Source organism: Amblyraja radiata, chromosome 22 (assembly GCF_010909765.2).
Source record: "Amblyraja radiata isolate CabotCenter1 chromosome 22, sAmbRad1.1.pri, whole genome shotgun sequence".
In the NCBI taxonomy this organism is placed as follows: domain Eukaryota; kingdom Metazoa; phylum Chordata; class Chondrichthyes; order Rajiformes; family Rajidae; genus Amblyraja; species Amblyraja radiata.
In genome coordinates this window covers 21,608,042-21,628,710 of record NC_045977.1, presented here as the reverse complement: position 1 = coordinate 21,628,710, position 20,669 = coordinate 21,608,042, and the positions used below count along the sequence as shown (strand labels likewise).

The following is a 20,669-nucleotide window of genomic DNA, read 5'->3' as shown; positions in this document are numbered from 1 at the left end:
CTGGATGACCCTCAGCATGTAGATGGTGGGGATCTCGGCAATGGTAATAATGAGTAGGTGATTAGACTCTCTCTTGCTTAAGATGGTTATTACCTGGCACATTTGTGACATGATTATTACTTGCACCTTATCAGCCCATCTTCGAAGTCTTGTTGTACGCAGGCAAGAAGCCAAGAAGTTGCAAATGGGCTTGAACATTGATCAATCATCAGTGAACATCCTGAATGCTGATCTTCTAATGGAAGTAAGGTAATTGATGAAATAACTGAAGATGATTGACCCCAGGGAACTATTCCAATGCAACGTCACCCTTCATGTCCTGGGACGACATAATTCACCTCTATCTTGAGCAAGTTATGACTCCAATCATTGAAGTATTTTCTCTCAGATGCTTATTTGACCAGATCTGGACAATAACCCCTGCCTTGCTGTCAAAGGCAGTTCCTCTCAGTAATATATTTATTTAGTCCATGTTTGGGATGACCATTCATCACGTTGATTCCTGTGGGATCTTGCCGTGCGGAGATTTGGTGTCCAAATCGGCATCTTTCTACCAATGAAGGCGCTGCTTTGATGTAATTCGTCGTCGTTACATATAAAATGAACAAGAAAAGCTGGACACGCAACATCCCTAGAAAGGGAAAGCCAGACCACGGAGACAGGGCACCAAAGGCGCCCATGTTGTTGTTGTCATTGGCGACCATCGGTCCCGCCCACATTGTCACGTGGCCCGGAGGCGGACAATCGGTGACGCCACGTGACCGGATGACGTAGTGGCTTTGCCGCCGGAGTCGCGGACGGCGCTAACGGTTGCTCGGTCGCTCGGAGCGTCACTTTAAACTCTGTTCAGCCGCCGGTTAAAGCGCTCGTCGGTCCCCAGGTTCTCCGGACCCACCCTTGTTTCCGTCATGGTGTCGAGAATGGAGGAGAATCCGCCGGGTAAGGATCGTGGGGGCGAGGAGGAAGGGATGGGGCTGAGGGTGAGAGCGATCAGCGCGAGGGGAATCGGTGGGGGTGAGGAGGATCAGGGCGAGTGGGGATCGGAGTGGAGGTGAGGGGTGAACCAGGGGTTGGGGTGAGGAAGGAATTAGGCTGAGGAGGAACAGAGCTGAGGGAGAGGAATTGAGGTGAGAGGGATCAGGGGGAGTTAAGGGGGAAATCAGGAGTGGAGGATTGGGTTGAGAGGATTTGGAAGTTAGGCTGAGGGGTGGAAGGAGAGGAATGAGGTTGAGAGTCCGGGGTTGGGGTGGGTGAGGATGAGGTGGTGTCAAGGGGATCTTGAGGATTCTTGTTTGGCTCCCTGCTTCGACCGCCTCCACTCAGATGAACGCCCTGTTCCCTAGTTATTTGGCTTTGGTTCCATGCTGTCGAAGGGAGGGTGTTAGTGTTGGGGTGGGTGTTTGTTTAAGTCTATCTCTGCTCAAAAAGTAACGGGCTGTGTATTACCAAGCTGTCTGTTGATATCGTTGCCACTGTGTAATAAACTTGTTGCTAGTGACATTAATCCAATGTGTATTTAAACCTACATGTATCATGGACCCGTGTATGCGTGTAACCTAAATGGTTATATAATTGCAGTCTCTTTATAGGGTGGTTTTAAATGTTTCATTTGAAGAATTAAATCGGATATGTTCCTTCTCTGCCCAGCCTTAACCTCTTTTCCATATAGTTTTGAATATGGGTGATTTTCATTTTGCTGTGTTTTACTTGCAAATGATGGCATTGCATTGCCTCTAGTGTTGTCCAGAGTTGTGTAATATGATAACTCCACCCGCATGTTCGCTGTTGGCTGTGTTTGTGGTCTGGTTCACGTTAAATTGAGTGAGATTGTAAATGGTCTGTTTTAACTTTGTTTTAATGCAATTTGATCAGTCATTTTTGTTGATCATCATTAGTATTGAACGTGTGATATTGTACTTTGACTTATTTGGTCACTGATTCCCCAGTAGCTTGATCAGTACACCTTCAGTAATGTGAACTAAGAGATTGTCAATTGATTGTGAGGTTTATTTCGTTTAAAAATCTAACCTGGTTACTTCCTACTGTCTGATTCCCACTTACTGGTGGGGTCACTGCATAAAGATCAAAATCCGTGGATAATTATTCGGCTCCCCCTGCCCTTTAACACTAAACGATGGGTTGCTAATGCCCATTGTGTGATCATAACCCTAGCAACAGCTAACTTGACAGAATCTCTGGGTATTCTTTGATTGCAGTGGTTTCGTAACAGACACTCATTTATCAGCACAGTTGGTTGGGAGAAAATATACAGCAGTGGGAAACTAGGAAAGCCATCTTAGACCAGGTGTTAAGTAATACTTTTGATATTAAAGTGATAAGGTCATAAGTTCATGTCATAGGAGCAGAATTAGGCCATTTGACCCATCAAGTCTACTTAATGTACTTTTGATGTTGAGTGATGCAAAGATCACTGGCATATCATTTACAAGTAATTAGCTGCATGTGTGCCATAGACATGAGAAATATGTCCAGCTATATCTGTTTTCTATTTTAATCTGCGTTCCTGTAACCTTCAAACATTCATTGTTTCCAGTTGATAGTGTAACTATTTTAGCAGGATTCCAAGATGATCACGATGCAAACTTGGCAGGAGCCATAAACTGTTTGGTGTTACTGTAGTTTACTGAATTCTATTTTTCTCTGCTGATGATTGGAAAGGTTTGGACAACTTTCCTGGGTGATAACTATTGTACAAACTGTAATGATGTTTACTCCACTGTGCCAATCTTCTGCCATTGTCGTTCTCTTTACTTGAGCTCAGTCACTTTCAGTTTTGTACTGATCAAAGTGCCTAGTGAGGATATTTTATTTTCTATTTTGTGTGGTACTACAAGGAAAAAAACCGGAGGCATGATTAAAAGCAGGGTGTATCAACCAGCAGACACTTGTTAATGTTCAAGAAGGAACTGCAGATGCTGGAAAATCGAAGGTGCACAAAAATGCTGGAGAAACTCAGCGGGTGCAGCAGCTTCTATGGAGCGAAGGAAATAGGCAACGTTTAGTGCCGAAACCCTTCTTCAGACTTGTTAATGTTGACTGGTTACATTTTGTTCTTTTGGAAGGGGGTGATTTGTGTATGTAATATAGTTGTTACATTGGTCTTTGCAACAAATTCCTCTGATAAGTAACTTATTGGACCACGTCAATTTGCCTTCAACGTCCACTCAATTGAGATAATATCCTGCACCCTCTTTTCAAAGTACTTTTATTAGAGCTCATCCAATTCTCATGACTGGAGATGATATCCTTTCTTCATTTGCACATGTTCTCCTTCATGTAAATCTGTTTCTTCAGAATAGGTTTATCAGAAGTACTAGCCAGCAACGCACTCTGCTGGGAGGTACAGTGCCCTCCATAATGTTTGGGACAATGACCCATCATTTATTTATTTGCCTCTGTACTCCACAATTTGAGATTTGTAATAGAAATGGACTGGACTGGACTGGACTTTGTGCCTTCCCCCACAGTGGGAATCACTGTGGGGGGATGTTTTGGTGTTGAATTTCTTTATGAATACTGTGTTGTATTTTTATTAGTGTGCTGCAAGGACATCAGAATTTCCCCTGAATAAGGGGATTAATAAAGTATCTATCTATCTATCTATCTAGAAAAAATCACCTGTGCTTAAAGTGAACATTGTCAGATTATATTAAAGGGTATTTTTATACATTTTGGTTTCACCATGTAGAAATTACAGCTGTGTTTATACATAGTCCCCCCCCCATTTCAGGGCACTATAATGTTTGGTACACATGGCTTCACAGGTGTTTGTAATTGCTCAGGTGTGTTTAATTGCCTCCTTTAATGCAGGTATAAGAGAGCTCTCAGCACCTCGTCTTTCCATCACGTTTGGAAACTTTTATTGCTGTTTATCAACATGAGGACAAAAGTTGTGCCAATGAAAGTCAAAGAAGCCAATATGAGACTGAGAAACAAGAATAAAACAGTTTGAGACATCATCCAAACCTTAGGCTTACCAAAATCAACTGTTTGGAGCATCATTAAGAAGAAAAAGAGCACTGGTGAGCTTACTAATCACAAAGGGGCTGGCAGGCCAAGGAAGACCTCCACAGCTGATGACAGAAGAATTCTCTCTATAATAAAGAAAAATCCCCAAACACCTAAGATCAGAAACACTCTTCAGGAGTCAGGTGTGGATTTGTCAATAACCACTGTCCGCAGAAGACTTCATGAACAGAAATACAGAGGCTACACTGCAAGATGCAAAACACTGGCTAGGTTACAGTTTGCCAAAAGTAAAAGGAGCACCCACAGTTCTGGGGAAAAAGGTTTTGTGGACAGATGAGACGAAGATTAACTTGTATCAGAGTGATGGCAAGAGCAAAGTATGGAGGAGAGAAGGAACTGACCAAGATCCAAAGCATGACACCTCATCTGTGAAACACGGTGGTGGGGGTGTTATGGCTTGGGCATGTATGGCTGGTGAAGGTACTGGCTCATTCGGCTTCATTGATGATACAAATGCTGATGGTAGTAGCATAATGAATTCTGAAATGTATAGACACATCCTATCTGCTCAAGTTCAAACAAATGCCTCAAAACATTGGCCGGGGGTTCATTCTACAGCAAGACAATGAATGAATAAGTTTATTGGCCAAGTAATCACATACAAGGAATTTGCTTTGGTGCTCTGCCCGCATGTGACAACATGACATACAGTGACAGTTGGGAATGACACATAAAACATTAAGCATTAATAATAAAACATTATTGATTAAACATGTGAATTAAATAAAATACCAGAGCAAAAGGAGGCAACAGATTTTTGGTTATTGAGTAGAGCTACTACTCGTGGAAAAAAGTTGTTTTTATGTCTGGCTGTGGACGATGATCCCAACCATACTGCTAAAGCAACAAAGGAGTTTTTCAAAGCTAAAAAATGGTAAATTCTTGAGTGTCCAAGTCAATCACCTGATCTGAACCCAATTGAACATGCCTTTTATATGCTGAAGAGAAAACTGAAGGGGACTAGCCCCCAAAACAAACATAAGCTAAAGATGGCTGCAATACAGGCCTGGCAGAGCATCACCAGAGAAGAAACCCAGCAACTGATAATGTCCATGAATCGCAGACTTTAAGCAGTCATTGCATGCAAAGGATATACAATAAAATACTAAACATGACTACTTTCATTTACATTACATTGCTGTGTCCCAAACAATATAGTGCCCTGAAATGGGGGGGACTATGTTTAAACACTGCTGTAATTTCTACATGGTGAAACCAAAATTTATTAAAAATTGCCTTTATTAAAATCTGACAATGTACACTTTAACCACATGTGATTTTTTCTTTCTTTCTACAAATAAATAAATAATGGCTCTTTGTCCCAAACATTATGGAGGACACAGTCGCTGTCCAACCTTGATAATACATTTCCTATAAAATATCCTCTTTTCCTGTCTAAAGGTGAAAAAGTACCCATAACTGTAAATGCAATTTATCTTTCCTACTCCTATAACCATGACATTTCTGTAATGTACAGCATTAGCTGTTTTTTCCACTTTGCTTGTCTTGTCACCAGCCCTTCACTACCTGAAATTGTATTCTGATACCTGCTTTCATGCCTTGAATGGTTCTTTTTCTTGTAAGGGAAATATTTCTAAAGAATTCTCTGAATGGGTCTAATTTTACTCTGGGGAGTGCTTCAAACATGCATTGCAGGACAGCCTTGAGGCTTTCCTCTTGCTGTGGGAGCTTTAAAACAGACATTACAAAATGTATTTTGCGGATGGAAGGAAATTGCCTGAACTGCCTTGAATTAACTTGTATTAATGTGGGTCAATACAGATTTATTGAATTAACTGATTCCGACTGGGATTAATGCCATTAATTTGAGGGGTGGGTTCTGAGGTGGAGGGGATGAGAATGAGTGGAAAATAATAGATAAACACTTTCCCCCACATATTTGATTTCTCCCACGGAGACATTAACACATTAAAAATAAAGTTGGTGTCTTCTGCTTTAATAAAGTGGGACTGAAAAGGAAAAATAATTCAGTGACTTGTTTCAGTGCAAGTAATTGAAATTGAAGAATATGCTTTTGAGTTGTCTGCTGTATTTGCATGTATGTTTGTTCCTGAGGAATTGCTTAACTATAATATACATCTTATGTTGGAGAAAATGAGTTTACTTCCTCTATGTTTGTGTTCAAAATGTGTGAAAATAGAATGAAATGAGATTGTGATACTGGGAAATATGAAATGGTCTATTTTGGCAAATAAATAAATAAATAAAGATGTTATCTAAATGGTGACCATTTAAGAGGAGAATCTGGGGAAATCTGGTATACAATTAATAAAAAGTCTTAGTACACTGCTATAGCTACCAATTAGGGAAGCTAACAGAATATTATTTATTGAATACAAAAGTGTAGGGAGTTATGCTTCATTTATGTAGGTCATTAGTAAACCACATATGGATTATTGTGTGCAATATTGATTTTCTTATTTAAAGGTGGATTTAAATGGATTAGAAACTGTTCAGAGATTTAATAGACCTTCTGAAAGGGAAGGTACACAAAAATGCTGGAGAAACTCAGCGGGTGCAGCAGCATCTATCGAGCGAAAGAAATGGGCAACGTTTCGGGCCGAAACCCTTCTTCAGACTGAAAGGGAAGGTTGGATAAACTGGCCTTGAATATGCTGGAGTTTAAAAGGGTGAAATGTGACTTGACTGAAAAATAATCCTGATAATTCTCAATAGACTGGGTATGAACAGAATTGTGAGAGAATTTAGAATGAAGAGTCGACCTTTTTGGGTCAGAGAATATTCATCATAACTGAGGGATGTCTGACCTGAAACATTGGTCAGATGCTGTCTGACCTGCTGAGTATTTCCAACATTTTTTGTTTTTGTTTGAGAATGAGGAGTTATTATTAAAAAATAAATGATTGGCCATTAAGAGAGAGTGAAACACACACACACAAAATGCTGGGGTAACTCAGCAGGACAGGCTGCATCTATGTAGAGAAGGATTGGATGATGCTTTGGGTTGAGACCCTTCTTCAGACTGTCAAGAGAGAGACATACACACACAAAAGGCTGGAGTAACTCAGCAGGACAGGCTGCATCTCTGGAGAGAAGGATTGGGTGACGCTTTGGGTTGAGACCCTTTTTCAGACTGTCAATCTGAGGAAGGGTCTTGAACTGAAACGTCACCCATTCCTTCTCTCTTGAGATGCTGCCTGCCCCGCTGAGCAACTTCAGCATTTTTGTGTATATCTTCGGTGTAAACCAGCATCTGCAATAGTTTCTTCATACACTTTAAGAGAGAGATGAGAGATGCAATTACTTGAGGGTTATGAGTCTTTGGATCTCTTTCTAGTGGAGCAGTTTCTTTAAACATTTTAGGACATTGATCGATATTTGATGAGCATGGTTACTGTGAGGGACGGGAATGTTGAGTTGAAGGTACAGTCTGATCAACCATAATTTATGGAATGGCACGGCATGCTTGAGGGCCAAGTGGTGAACTTCTGCTCTTGATTAATATGTTTTTGCACATGGTATCACTTTTGTGTTTTAAGCATCAAGATACTTAATCTGCCTTTAATGGAGAGAAGAAAAGCTTTGGAATAACTGCATTAAATTGATTTTGAGTTTATTTCTGGGAACTATTTTCAAATATTGTGCCTGAAGTATAGCATATGTAACAGAGTCGGTATCTTGCATGGTGTTGATTTATTACACCACTTTAATGATTCCAATTTATTATTTAATATTGTGAATTTTGTGTAGTAATCTTTTTCAAAAGTTCTAGTTTGTCACCTAGATTGCAATATACTAAAATATTGTTGCAAGTAGGAGCGAAGTGATGATGTTTGTCAACTGGTTTAAAGCTGTAATTTTTTTTTTTGTGTTGGGGGTATGTCAAATGATGCTTTGTTAGTTTTGGATATAAAATTATTTGGTCTGAGATGGAATCTATGGCATTTTGTTTTCGCAGACTTGCAAACATATAAAAGTAAGATTAACTTTCAAAAACAAGTGTAATTATTTTCCTTGCGACCATACATGCTGTGCGCGTGTGTAGCGTTTGGCACCAGTTAATAAGGGAGAGAATGTTTTTCAAGAAATGCCAAAGTGGTTGAGAATACAGGCGGGGGACGGGAGGCAATTGTAACCAACAAGGTGTGGTGTTTCAAACTTTAGAAAGTCTCAGATCTAACAAAGCTGGATGAAATGACTTGCAAACTGTATCAAAATGCACAATGGAGTAAGAAAGAAACTGGGGAGACCTCACAAAAAAGTAAACACGGGCGATGGGATTGGAGAGGGGATAAGAATTGACAAAAATCTGGTAATCCACTTCCCCACCAATTTCCTGACTGACTTCCATTATAAACTTACTGGCCCCCACAGCTATCTAGATTACACTTCTTCCCACCCTGCTTCCTGCAAAACTCTATCCCCTACTCTCAATTCCTCCTATGCTGCATCTGTACCCAAGATGAAGTGTTCCACACCAGGCCTCATTCTTTAAGGAATGGGTACCTCTTCCATCATAGATGAGGCCCTCGCACGTGTCGCCTCGGTGCTCCGCTCTTGCTTCCCCTCCGCTTAGTCGCAACAGGGACAGAGTCCACTTAGTCCTTTCCTTTCACCCCAGAAGTCGTCGCATACAATACATAATCCTCTGACATTTTCACCAGCTCCAACGGGATCCCACCACTAGTCACATCTTCCCATCTCCACCCCTTTCCGCCTTCCGCAGAGACTGTTCCCTCTGCAGCTCCCTGGTTAACTCATCCCTTCCCACCCAAACCACCCCTCCCCATGTATCTTCCCTTGCAACCGCAGGAGATGCAACACCTGTCCCTATATCTCCTCCCTCAACTCTGTCCAGGGCCCCCGACAGTCCTTTCGGGTTAGACGGAGGTTCACTTGCACCTCCTCCAACCTCATCTACTGTATCCATTGTTCATATGTGTACTCTTATACTTCGGAGACCAAATGGAGACTGGGCGATCGTTTCTTTCATTCATTTGATCTATATCACCGTCCATTTCTCTCGTTTCCCTTTCCCTTGATGCTCAGTCTGAAAAAGGGTCTTGACCTGAAATGTCAACTATTCCTTGAGATGCAGTCTGACCTGCTGAGTTACTACAGCTTTCTGTGCCTATCTTCGGTTTAAACCAGCATCTGCAGTTCCTTCCTGCATGAAAATCTGGTAATAGTATTTTTAAGTGTTTAAAAATTTTGAGAAACCTGAAATTAAAATGTGCCTTTATTGGACACAGTGGCATGAAATTGAATTACAGGGCTGATTCTCTCAGAGAGATATGCAACCTTCCTGATGATGAGCTCTGGGATAGATGGGCAACTGCCTCGGGCATTTGAGTGGAAACATTTGCAGCACTCCCCCAAGATAATGATGAAACTCGTGGAACTGCAATGTGTCTCTCTAAAAGAGACTGTTATATACATACACGTACATCATTGAGGTTAAAAAGGTGGATAGGAGTGGAGAAATTAGTTTTAAAAGGTCAAACATCTCTGATTTTCCTTTTAGTTGATCTCTTGCTATAGAATGTTTAAATGTGACAGCAGGGTGATTACTTTAGCAGATACTTTTGGAATTTTACGGTAATTTGACAAATAGCTTTTTACAAGGAAGGTTGACATCAAGTAGGGTGAGAGTAATTCATGATAAAATGGCAGCCAGATTTCCAAGAGTAACATTTTACCAAACAGCAAGGGAGTAATTATTGAGCGAAGGATATCATAAAACAAAACATTATATTAAGGCAGTGTCGCCAGAAGTAGCTGGAAGGGGGATACAAGTTGGAACACCCACTCTTTTATATATTTATATGTATATTTAAAAAAAGCATGACACATTGATGTGCATCAATCCTTTTTTGTAGTCCTTTATGTAGCAAGAAAATGTTTCAGGTACATGTGGGTGCAATATTTACTGCTCTTCAGTAGAATATTCAGGCTAAATGTATACTTGTCAAAAACATTTATTTTGAAGAAGGAGCAATTGGAAAAATGATAATTGCGGTGGTCATTGGGGAGAGGATTTAAGCTATTGTTTATGTGCGTAGGAGGGAAATGTAGAGTGGTTGTGGAAAATGAGTCGGTTAACGATGACCAGTGTTGCCTGGAGGGTTTGAAGTCTGGATTTCATTAGCGTCGCTAATGATGTCCATAAGGAAATTATAAGCAAAATGTCTAAATTTGTGATAATTGTTTCAAATGTAGAATTCTTCCTATTTTTGGCCCTCTATTTTGGCCCCCTTTTATCGACAGGATGTGAAAGTGGGTTGCAGGAATGCTCTAGTGCATATTCTAGGAGACTTGAATTATTACTGCCTCTCTAGTGACACTATCCCCTTCCCTTTCTTTTCCTTCCATGGACCAATGCTTCATCAGTTTTAAAGCAGAAATATGCAAAATTGTGTACGTTTGCAACTGGCTGATTGGAACGTGTTAGTGTTGTAACACAGTGCCAAAATACCATGCATTAAATCATGGAATTCCCACCAGTGTTGTATAGCAAAACAACATTGTTAGTTATGTAAATGGAAAGCTTGCTGTGGGAACATGAGCCTGTTGGATTGCAAACCAACTGATGCCCTTTCCTGCCCTTGCATAGGTAATGTTTTGATAAATGCTGAGCACCATAATCTTATACGAATCCAGCTCTTAGTCCATGAATATTGTGAGAGTACCTGCCTCTACCACTCTCCCGGGTAGTGTGTTTTAGATTCTAGCACACTCTGGGTGGAATTACACTCCTCCTCCGATCTCTGCTAAATCTCTTGCCCCGTACCTTAAACATATGCTTTCCAGACACCTCTGGTATGGGGGAAAAGCTTCCTAAAACCACCTATCTACGCCTCCAATAATTTTGTCCATGACTTTCATTACCTTAACTTCCTCTACTCGAAAAAAAACAAGGCCAGCCTATTCAGTCTCCCGCGTAACTGAAATGCTCCATCTCAGGTAACTGATGAGTCTCCTCTGCGCCCTCTCCAATGCAGTCACATCTTTCCTTTAGTATGACCAGAATTCTATGCAGTTTAACAGCCGTATTACCATATCCTCTCTGTTCTTGTATACTATGAGTTTGTTAATCCAACACTATCTGAAGATGGCAGCAAGGTTTGGGAAAGCACGCAGTATCATCAGTCTGAAGAAGGTTACCGACCTGAAATATTGCCTGTCCATTTCCTCCACAGATGCTGCCTGATCTGCTGAGTTGCTCCAGCATTTTGTGTTTTGCTCAAGGCACACTGTATACTTGGAATTTTACACCAAGGCCATACTCTGTGCCTCAATATTCCCAAGAACCCCACAATTCATTGTGTATGTCCTACCCTTGTTTGTCCTCCCAAAGTGAATCAACTTACACTTACCATGATTAAATTACATGCAACATCACTCTGCCCGTTTTACCACCTGAACAATATGATCTTGTACCTCTAGTTGTGCTCTTATCAATAACATTTCGAAACGTTCACCCATGTGGATGGATAAATTAAAAAAAAAAATGTTATGCCATTCAATGAAGATGGGAAGAAAAATTTTCCCCCTTTTTCTATCCTGTCCGATATTCATCCCCAGTCATCAATTTTGTGGTTGATAATCAGTGGGCAGTTTCTATGCTCTATCTTTCTATGACTTTAGTAGAACTGGGCAATTCTGTTCTCTGGATTGTACATGTCTAAATCCTTATGTTTCTCACTCCATAATTGCTGCTTAACTTTGAGTATTTTCAGCATTTTTATTGTTTTAAAAATCTAGTCATTTATTTTTGTTGTTGCTTGTGGGGATTGCTGTGTCCAAAGTAGTTTCTCTGATTCTAACCTGTCAACAATGACTACACTTGCAAATCTGCATGGCACCAATGCCTTTGGTGGAAAAGTATTAAATAGGTTTCAATCATCATCAGCGGTCACTCGAAACGAGTATGACTGTCCTCTCATGGCGTGTCTTTGTTTAACATGGGGTGACTGGTGCACAGACAGCCACCCCCCCACAGTCCTTGACAGATCTGGGTCAGGACCCAGAGTCCAAGATGACTGGTGACCCTTTTCTGCTGCAGCCTTCTTCCGCCTTCCCAGCCGTTGTGACGCTCCACTAAAGTCAGCCATCATCCTCTGCCTGTTCCACTGTTGAGCTCTTGGTTGGATTGCTCTTTGTCAGAGACCTCCCCCTCGACCTTACTGCCATGGGTGGCCCCACCAGGAGCATAGCTCCGGACGACATTGTTCTCAGGACCACACAAGCTTCTCCACGACGATAAGGTGACAATCCACGGAGAAGACCCAGAGGTCTACTGGGTCCTTGAGTCCCAGCAACATCCTCGTAAATGTTCTCTGAACCCTTTCTATGAAGCTCACTCCCTCGCGTCACGCTCTTCCTCCGGGGGGTGGATGGGAGACACACGCACACGCATTATTGTTTTGTGGAATGTCATAGAAGGTGCTATGCATATGTGAGTGTTTGTTTTTTATGTTGGTGTTGTTGGTAAGTAGGCAGGCATGACCATCTGTTGCTTTGCTCAATACATGAGTAAACCTAGGTGATTAGTGTTCAATGTTTGTAACTAACTGTCTGGCTAATTAAAACAGATCACGTTAAAATGTGCGCCGTAAAGGAGCAAAAATGAACTGAGATCCTCTTGCATGTACACTTATTTCATCATTCTCTAATTGCAGCATAAGTAGAGAGCATATGAGAGGATTGAGATGAGAATAGTTTGGGGAGCACAAGAGAGAGTAATGCAGGTGTGACGTGAGGAGGGGGGGGGGATATCAATGGATTACTGCAGGGTTGGCCAGCACTGAGGGGATGCTGCACAGTCACAAGGTAGCAGTGGGCAACATCAGGTTTTATTTTGCAAAATTATACTTGTAACAGTTATAAAAGTACAAAACAGTGCGTTGTACATTGCCATTCATACCAATAGACTCACGGTTCTGCATCTTTGCATGATATCAGAATGGCATCAGCTTTTTCATAAAAAAACATTTTTTCATGAAAAAAACAAGCTGAAAAGTTTGTTCCTTAGTTAGAAAGGGCTGGAAGATTTTCGATTTTGATGGTAGCTGCACGAGTCGTCTATATGTTCCTTTGCACAAAGCCCTGGAGCATTTAGTTGTGGAAAGATGCTTGCACTGGAACCCCAGCAAGTTTTAGGCAGACCCAGGGGTCCTTTTTTTCCATGTTGAGAATCTCCCATCAGCAGTTGAGGTTTTGTCTCATTGTACATCTCAGAAGAGAGATGTGCCATCACCGGTTGAGGATGGGTTCAAGAGGTCCATGCATCATTCTGACTTGGAAATCAATCTCAGTTTCTTCACCTTCTTTGGATCAAAATCCTGGCAATCCCTCCCCTTCATTGACAGCATGGCGGTGAAGAGAGTCAACAGCTTCAAAGATATAAAGCTGGGTGTGCACATTGTTAACATCACAAAGAAAGCTCATCAACGCTTTATAGCAGACTTCCGTAGAAGATTGAGGAGCTTTGGTCTTTCACCGAATAGTCTATCGTACTTCTTCAGATGAGCGGTATAGAGTAGACTGACTGGTTGCATCATGGCTTGGTTCAGTAATTTGAACACCCAGGAATGAAGAAGGCATGAAAGATCAGTCAATCACAGATACTGACCTCCCCACCATCGATGGGATCTACAGAAGGCCTCAAAAAGGCATCTGATATCATCAGATCAATACCACTCAGGCTATGCTATTATCTTGCTCCTACGATCAGGGTAGGTACAGGAGCCTGAAAACTTTGACCTGCATGTTCAAAATAAACTTCTTTCCAGCAACTATCAGGCTCTTGAACACTGTACAATACTAAGCACAACCCTACCTCAGCAACTGTGATCTATTCTGGACTTTGTTTTGGTTGCACTACAGACTTTTCACTGTTATGGTCTGGTACTATTACTGATTATTCATTCATTATATTACACATTATTGCATATTTATTTGTGTGTTATTGCATTAATGGGATGAAAATCTATTATTGTCGATGCATTGTTTTCACAAAGGTTTCTACCAGGCATTTTGTGATTTGCGACATCCCAAATGTTTTGACGACCAATTAAATACCTTTTTGAAGAAGTCGCTGTTGTAATATAAAGAATGAAGACTACACTTGCTTACAGTGACTAATTTAGTGGTAATAGTTTAGATGAAAATATTGTTGAAATGTATACATGAGCTACATCTACAAATATAAAATATTATTTTATTAACATCTGCAGTTATGGTGTCAATCTAGACTAAACCTTTTCCAAATTTATCTCACAACATAAATTCAAATGCTTAGACTGTCTTTATTCCCATCGGCTAATAGAGGTTAATAAAATCTAATTATCTGTATTTAAAATAGCAGTAGCGTATAGAAGTTAATTGGGATAAAGCACATCGGATTTAATTCTAAAAAACAATTACATTTCTCATCGAGGAATAATGGCTGTCTTTTGGGGGAGGGGAACAGTTCTAGAGTAAAATAGGCAAACAGTAAAGCAGGCAAATGGAATTCATCTTATTCTGTTAGAATTTATGGATAGTTTTAAATTGTGGGCATAATTGGAAAGGGATGTACTTCTGTGTGTTTGTGCATGGTATTGTTCTACTTGCCTTGGCAGCAGCAAAGATCTTATAGCTATAAGATCTTTGGGCAGCAGGGTGGTGCTGCTTTCACTACATTAACACTTTATTGAGGAGTTTGCCCTTTTGTGATGGGTGATTTATATGCGTTGGAGCTTATAAGTAAGAGGATGTGATCTCATTCAAACATATTATTTCAGGTGCAAATGCAATGTGTGAGTGCGGAGGTGGGGGGGATAGAGGGAGAGTAACTTTACTTTAGACTTTAAAGATACAGTGGGAATACAGGCCATTTGGCCCACCGAGTCTATGCCGACACCAAACACTAGCTCTATCTTAAACACTAAGGACAATTTACAGAAGCCAATTAACCTACAAACCTGTACGACATTGGAATATAGGAGGAAACTGAAGCCCCAGAGAAACCCACGCGGTCACAGGGAGAACGTAAAAACTCCTTACCGACATCACCCGTAGTCGGGGTCGAACCTGGCGCTGTAAGGCAGAAACTCTACCGCTCCTCCACTGTGCTGTCCTAAGGTAGAGGTAGGGCTTTTCCTCCAGTGAATGTTAAATGCATAAGGGGCACAAATATGTGTATTTCTGCAATGTAGATACATTTAATATTGCCTTACAAAGTAGTTAAATTCAAGTTCTGAGAGGGATTGATAATTGAGAGGCTTGTTTTCATCCTGGCTGAAGAGCCTTGCTGTAAAGCCATGTGAGTAGTGGTGCACTGGGCATGGTATTGATCTGGTGTTGAAAGGCATCATTGTGCTGCCTGACGGGGACTTGGGCTCTCTCCTTTCTGACCGGATGTATTCTTGGAAGTCTCAAAACCATGTCTTCATGGCTTTGACTGCACCACAGAGAGTGTCACAAGTTTATTACAACAGAGAGTGGTGTAATAGAGGGTTGGTGGTGGAGGCAGATGCAATAGTGGCATGGGATGCTTTTCGATAGGCAGAAACTAGGAACTGCAGATGCTGGTTTACAAAATAAGATACAAAGTGCTGGAGTAACTCAGTGGATCTGGCAGCATCTCGGAGAACATGGATTGGTGACGGTTCATGTTGGGACCCTTCTTCAGACTAGTATCCCAACCTCAAAAGTCGCAATCTATGTTCTCCAAAGATGTTGCCTGACCCACAGTGCAATTTTATTAGATGGGCACATGGATATGCAGGGAATGGAGGGATATGGATCACATGCAGGCGGAGGAAATTATGATTGGCATGAACATTGTGGTCCAAAGACCCGTTCCTATGCTGTTGTACCTATGTTTTGTATTCTAAAGGGTGTGACTGGTACATACTACAGATGAAATCGAATTGTGGGATGGTAAAACTGTCAGTAATATTCCTTGTTTCTTGTAATATTTGCAGGTTTCCCTGATTCCAGCTAAAATTTGAGCACATGATAACTGCCTTCTATTTATATTATTCAATCGTGCCTGCAGAATTAATATTATGTATTTGTCTGATTTAATCTGCGTACTTCAGGAAGAATACTTTATTGGCATAAAGCACTCGAGCATTTTGAAAGGTGCTGTAGAAATGCAAGCTTTTCTTTATGTGGAGCCATAACACAGCCATTTTGGGAGCGAAATACCCTTCTCTATCCACACCAATAATTGTACACATGCACACGCGCGTACATGTGCATACAGAGAGAGAGACCAGAGCGCCAAGTGTCACATTAGCAGGAGGATGTGATGCTGGATGAATGATCTGGAACGTTCTCATGGCTCAGTGGGTCATTCAGATTTTAATTGTGTGTTGCTCTGTTGTGGAAAGGGCAGGGTGGGAATAAGTTACATAATGGATCACAGAAAGCTAATCTAACTAAAGCAGCAGGAACTAGGTGGTGCAAATCGTACAACTCTGCTCCATTGCTCCAACTATGAGAGCGTTGTGCACACTTGCCAAGTTTCCTTCTGTTTTCAATACCAGGGGAATCCAAATCTGACAAAAAAATCCATGCATCCTTCAGTACGGTCATAACTAATGTGGTGTCATTTAGATGTAATTAATGTTTCCCATTGATAACTGATGTGATTTGACACACGGTTGTGCAGCTGGTAGAGTGCCTCCTCACAGCACTGGAGATTTGGTTTTGATCCTGACCCCGGATGTTGTCTGTGTGGAGTTTGCACGTTCTCCCTGTGACTGCGTGGGTTTCCTCTGGGTGTTCCAGTTTACTCCTGCATCCCAAAGAGGTGCAGGTTTGAAGGTTAATTGGTCGTGTAAATTTCCCCTAGTGTGGAGGGAGTACATGAGAAAATGGGAAAACCTGGAACTAATGTGTCACCATGGACTATGTGGGATAAAGAACCTGTTTCCATGCTGTATGTCTAAAGTAAACTATTTAAACAATGTTGTTTATGTAAGCATGCCACAGAGTTCCATGTCAGGAATCAGGTTCTTTCTGCCAAACATCTCCTGTCACTCTAGAGTTTCTTGCCCTTTGTATCTACTCTTGGGAATGGTTTCTAACTGCAACCCTGGTCATTCCTTCCTACCCACCCAAGCCTGTGACTGGACAATAAGCATTTGCCAAGTTTCCTTTTGATTTCAATGCGGGGGGGAATGAAATCCAAATAGAAATCCACACATCCTTGGGAATGTTTATAACCCAACCCGGCCTGATTCATACTTTTGTGGTCTGATAGTTTTTATCTCTCTCATTTTTCCCACGGACTTCCTCCTTTCCCATACTGCCCTTCTCCTGCTTGTCTCTCACCTGTGTTATGATTCTCAAGATCCATTGCCGGTAAGCTGCCTGTATTTAAATGCCTCAGCAGTCAGCAGCAGTGTTAAGGGCCTGTCCCACTTGGGTGTCATTACGCGACGGGGCGGTAGTTACTGACGTGCGACGGTCGCGCGCAAACCGCACGTCATCATGCTTTAGCACAGCCGTCTGGTGCGCGTGACATCATTAGAATACACTGTTTCCCTATTCTCCATCATGGAAGAACTACAGATTTTATTGCTACAGCAACAACAGAGACTTCTGTTAGCAACAGCCCTCATACTTACAGATCAGCCAGGCAGGAGTACAACAAAGGCTAGCAAGAAACCCAGGAAGAGGTCTGTGTGGACGAGGTTAGAGGTTACATGACGCGTAAAAGGCGGGCCGACTGTGTGTGGGCGGCGCGCGGCGTCGCATGTTTACGGACGTTGACGCACGGTGACGTAACCATGCGTCACCACGCGATACAGCATGCGACGCCAATGCGTCAGCGTGCGTAAGCGATACGTCACGCAGGTGGCGTGCGAGGATTTCGGTACACTATGAAATCCTGGAGTGCCGTGTGATACCGCACGCCACTACATGCAATTCCACGCCACACCATGCGCTATGCACGCATCACCCAAGCGCCCCCCACGCGTCGACCAATTTTCTAAATGAGGCTCAAATGACCCCCAAGTAGGACAGACCCTTTACTTTGAGTAATCATCCAGTGGTGCAGTGATTACCTTGAACTTTCCCATCTCCCTTCTTCCCTCTCCCTTGTGCCCCACCTGGACACGCATGTAGATGTTTTCGATGGAGGGGAGGGCTGAGCTGTGATGGAGTGGGCTGATTCCACCATGCTCTGCAGCCTCTTGCGTTCTTGTGCAGTGGAATCGCCAATGATACAACCAGTTAGGGTATTTTCTATGGTACATCTGTAAAAAACAGTTACTAGTATTTGGAGACCTACAGTAACTGCCTCAATCACTACAATATATTTCTATTTCTGTGCCTCAAGTTTTGGTCTCTTGATTGACCTTTCCCTAACTTAAATTGCTCCACAATAAAAACAGAAAATGCTGGATAAACTGAGTAGATCAGGCAGCATCTATGGAAAGCTGCATCTGGTTGATCTGATGAAGGGTCTTCGACCTGAAATGTAAACTATTTCTCTGTCGACAGATGCTGAGGTTTCCCAGTTTTTTTGGCGCGTATTTCAGACATCTAGCTTTTGCCATGGGTTAGATTTTCATTACATTGCTCCATCTCTGGTGGTTGTACATTCCGCTACCAAGTCACAAAGCTGTGATATTTCATCCCAATGTTTCTTTAAATCTCTCCTGCTCCATGGTAATCATCAACATCTTCATTGAGTGTCCAGGGTATATTAGCTTGGTGCTTGATCCAGAAATATTTTTCGGGATAATTGTATATATGCAGCATTCTTCACCTGATAAAAATCTGTTTCAATCATTTAGGGTGAAGTGAGAGTGTGAAGTGAAGTTAATATAACTTGGCTGTTATTATAACAATATAGCAATGTTCTCCTGGGACCAGTTTAAGATGAGTTAAAAGCTGCTTTCACTTCAGTGCTATTTTTCAGTGGAATTCGACAAGAAGGTGCATGTTCAGATTGTAACCTGCTATTAACATATCTCAGCACCAAATATATAGAGTAGGTTTCCAGTGGGCTGTAGGCTGCGGTGTGGGAGTCATTAAATGGTGGTAATGGCTGAGAATGTGACAGGGGCCACTGTATACTCGTGTTTGAGCACAAAATGAGAATTGACATAAGCATGAGTTACAATGTGCTGAGGCACAATGTTAAATGAGGTCAGTGGCAGAACTGAATATTGATAACCTTGCAAAGATTTCAGAAAGTACATGGATTATTCGTTCAGCATTTGTCTGACTCACCAATACTGAAACAAATTATTTCTTGTATGGTGGAAGCAAAATATTGGACATGAGCCCACCACCTAATCCTAATCCATATCATGATTGAAATTAGTAGAACAACTGAGGGTGATGAACTTGAAGGGAAGTTTACAGACCATATTTCTCTTGTTTTACAAAATCATAGAGATACTGCATTTGCATTGAATGGCAGTTCTGATAACGTCAGAATAAGTGCATAAGACATATAGAATGTTGCATGGTCGGGGAATTTTGCTTATAAGTGGCACAACTGGATTGTTTTCTTTACAATAGGTGTGCATGGAATTACATAATTGCCCAGATGGAATGTACTGAAAGCATCAGACCATTAACAGAAATAAGTAAGGAGTACAAATCAACAAATGTTGCAGGCACTCAGCAAATTAAGCAGTGTTTACAGAAAGAGAAATAGCATTAATGTTAAAAAGAAGGGCCTCTACCTGAAACGTTACCTATTCGTGTTCTCCAGAGATGCTGCCTCACCTGCTGAGTTACTCTAGCACTTTGTGTCCTTCAGAGTTGATGTTTCAGGTCAATAGGAGATAGATTTTCAGGTCAATAGACAACAGAACCTGGTCACATTTTAAAAAGTAACTAGAAAAAAACCCCCATAGAACTTCATAGCTGTAGACCAAGAGAAAGGCCTCAATAGCTTTTTTGTCGGAGGTTTGGGGATGGTGTGGCACAAATCATTGGTCACCTCCTGTATTGAAATAATTGAGTTTTAAGTATTTTCATCGTGAGGCCAAAGCAGGAAAATGTTCATATGTTACTTGCTTGTACTGAAACTCTGAGGCACACCCCAATATTTTAACATGTCTTGTTTACCCTAGTTACCTTTCCCCACTGCTGGGTTACATTCTTCAATTTCCTCCTCCGTCACGAGGAATTTTGAGAATTCATTTTATATATTCCAGCTCTTTCAACAGATGTGTCAGGAAATGCTCCTGGGCGAGGAAGGCTCACCAACTTCCTTTTCAGTGTCGCAGGTTATACTCACCACAGGGAACAAATTGACAGTACCAAAAGCTACAGCCAGTAAACAATGTCAGACAGCACTGATGTGCTTCATGTTCTGTAAACCAATTCAAGGAGTTTGTCCCAAAGCTGCGCAAGGACCACATAAATGCAATTCTCCCCCTCTCCCCCCCTCCCCCCCCCCTCTCCCCCCCCCCCCCCTCTCCCCCCCTCTCTCTTCTCTCCCACCCCCCTCTCTCTTCTCTCCCACCACCCTCTCTCTCTCTCTCTCTCTCTCTCTCCCCCCCCTTCTCTCTGAGGCCCCTTATGTAATCTCTCATGCACTATGGGTGTGGTGAAGGGAGAAGCTGGAGAGGGCAAAGATCAGTAAACTACTCTGCATTGCTGGAATCATTATC

At 41.8% G+C, this 20,669-nt stretch overlaps 1 protein-coding gene across 1 annotated transcript in view; it reads left to right on the top strand.

The window, feature by feature from the left end:
- Positions 1-757: 757 nt before the first annotated feature.
- cyth3 (cytohesin 3) overlaps positions 758-20,669 on the top strand; it is a 78,051-nt gene continuing 58,139 nt past the window's right edge. Inside the window, exon 1 of the mRNA XM_033040582.1 lies at positions 758-939. Within this exon, the coding sequence (XP_032896473.1) occupies positions 909-939 (31 nt within the window). The 5' untranslated portion in view covers positions 758-908. The remainder of the gene's footprint in view (positions 940-20,669) is intronic.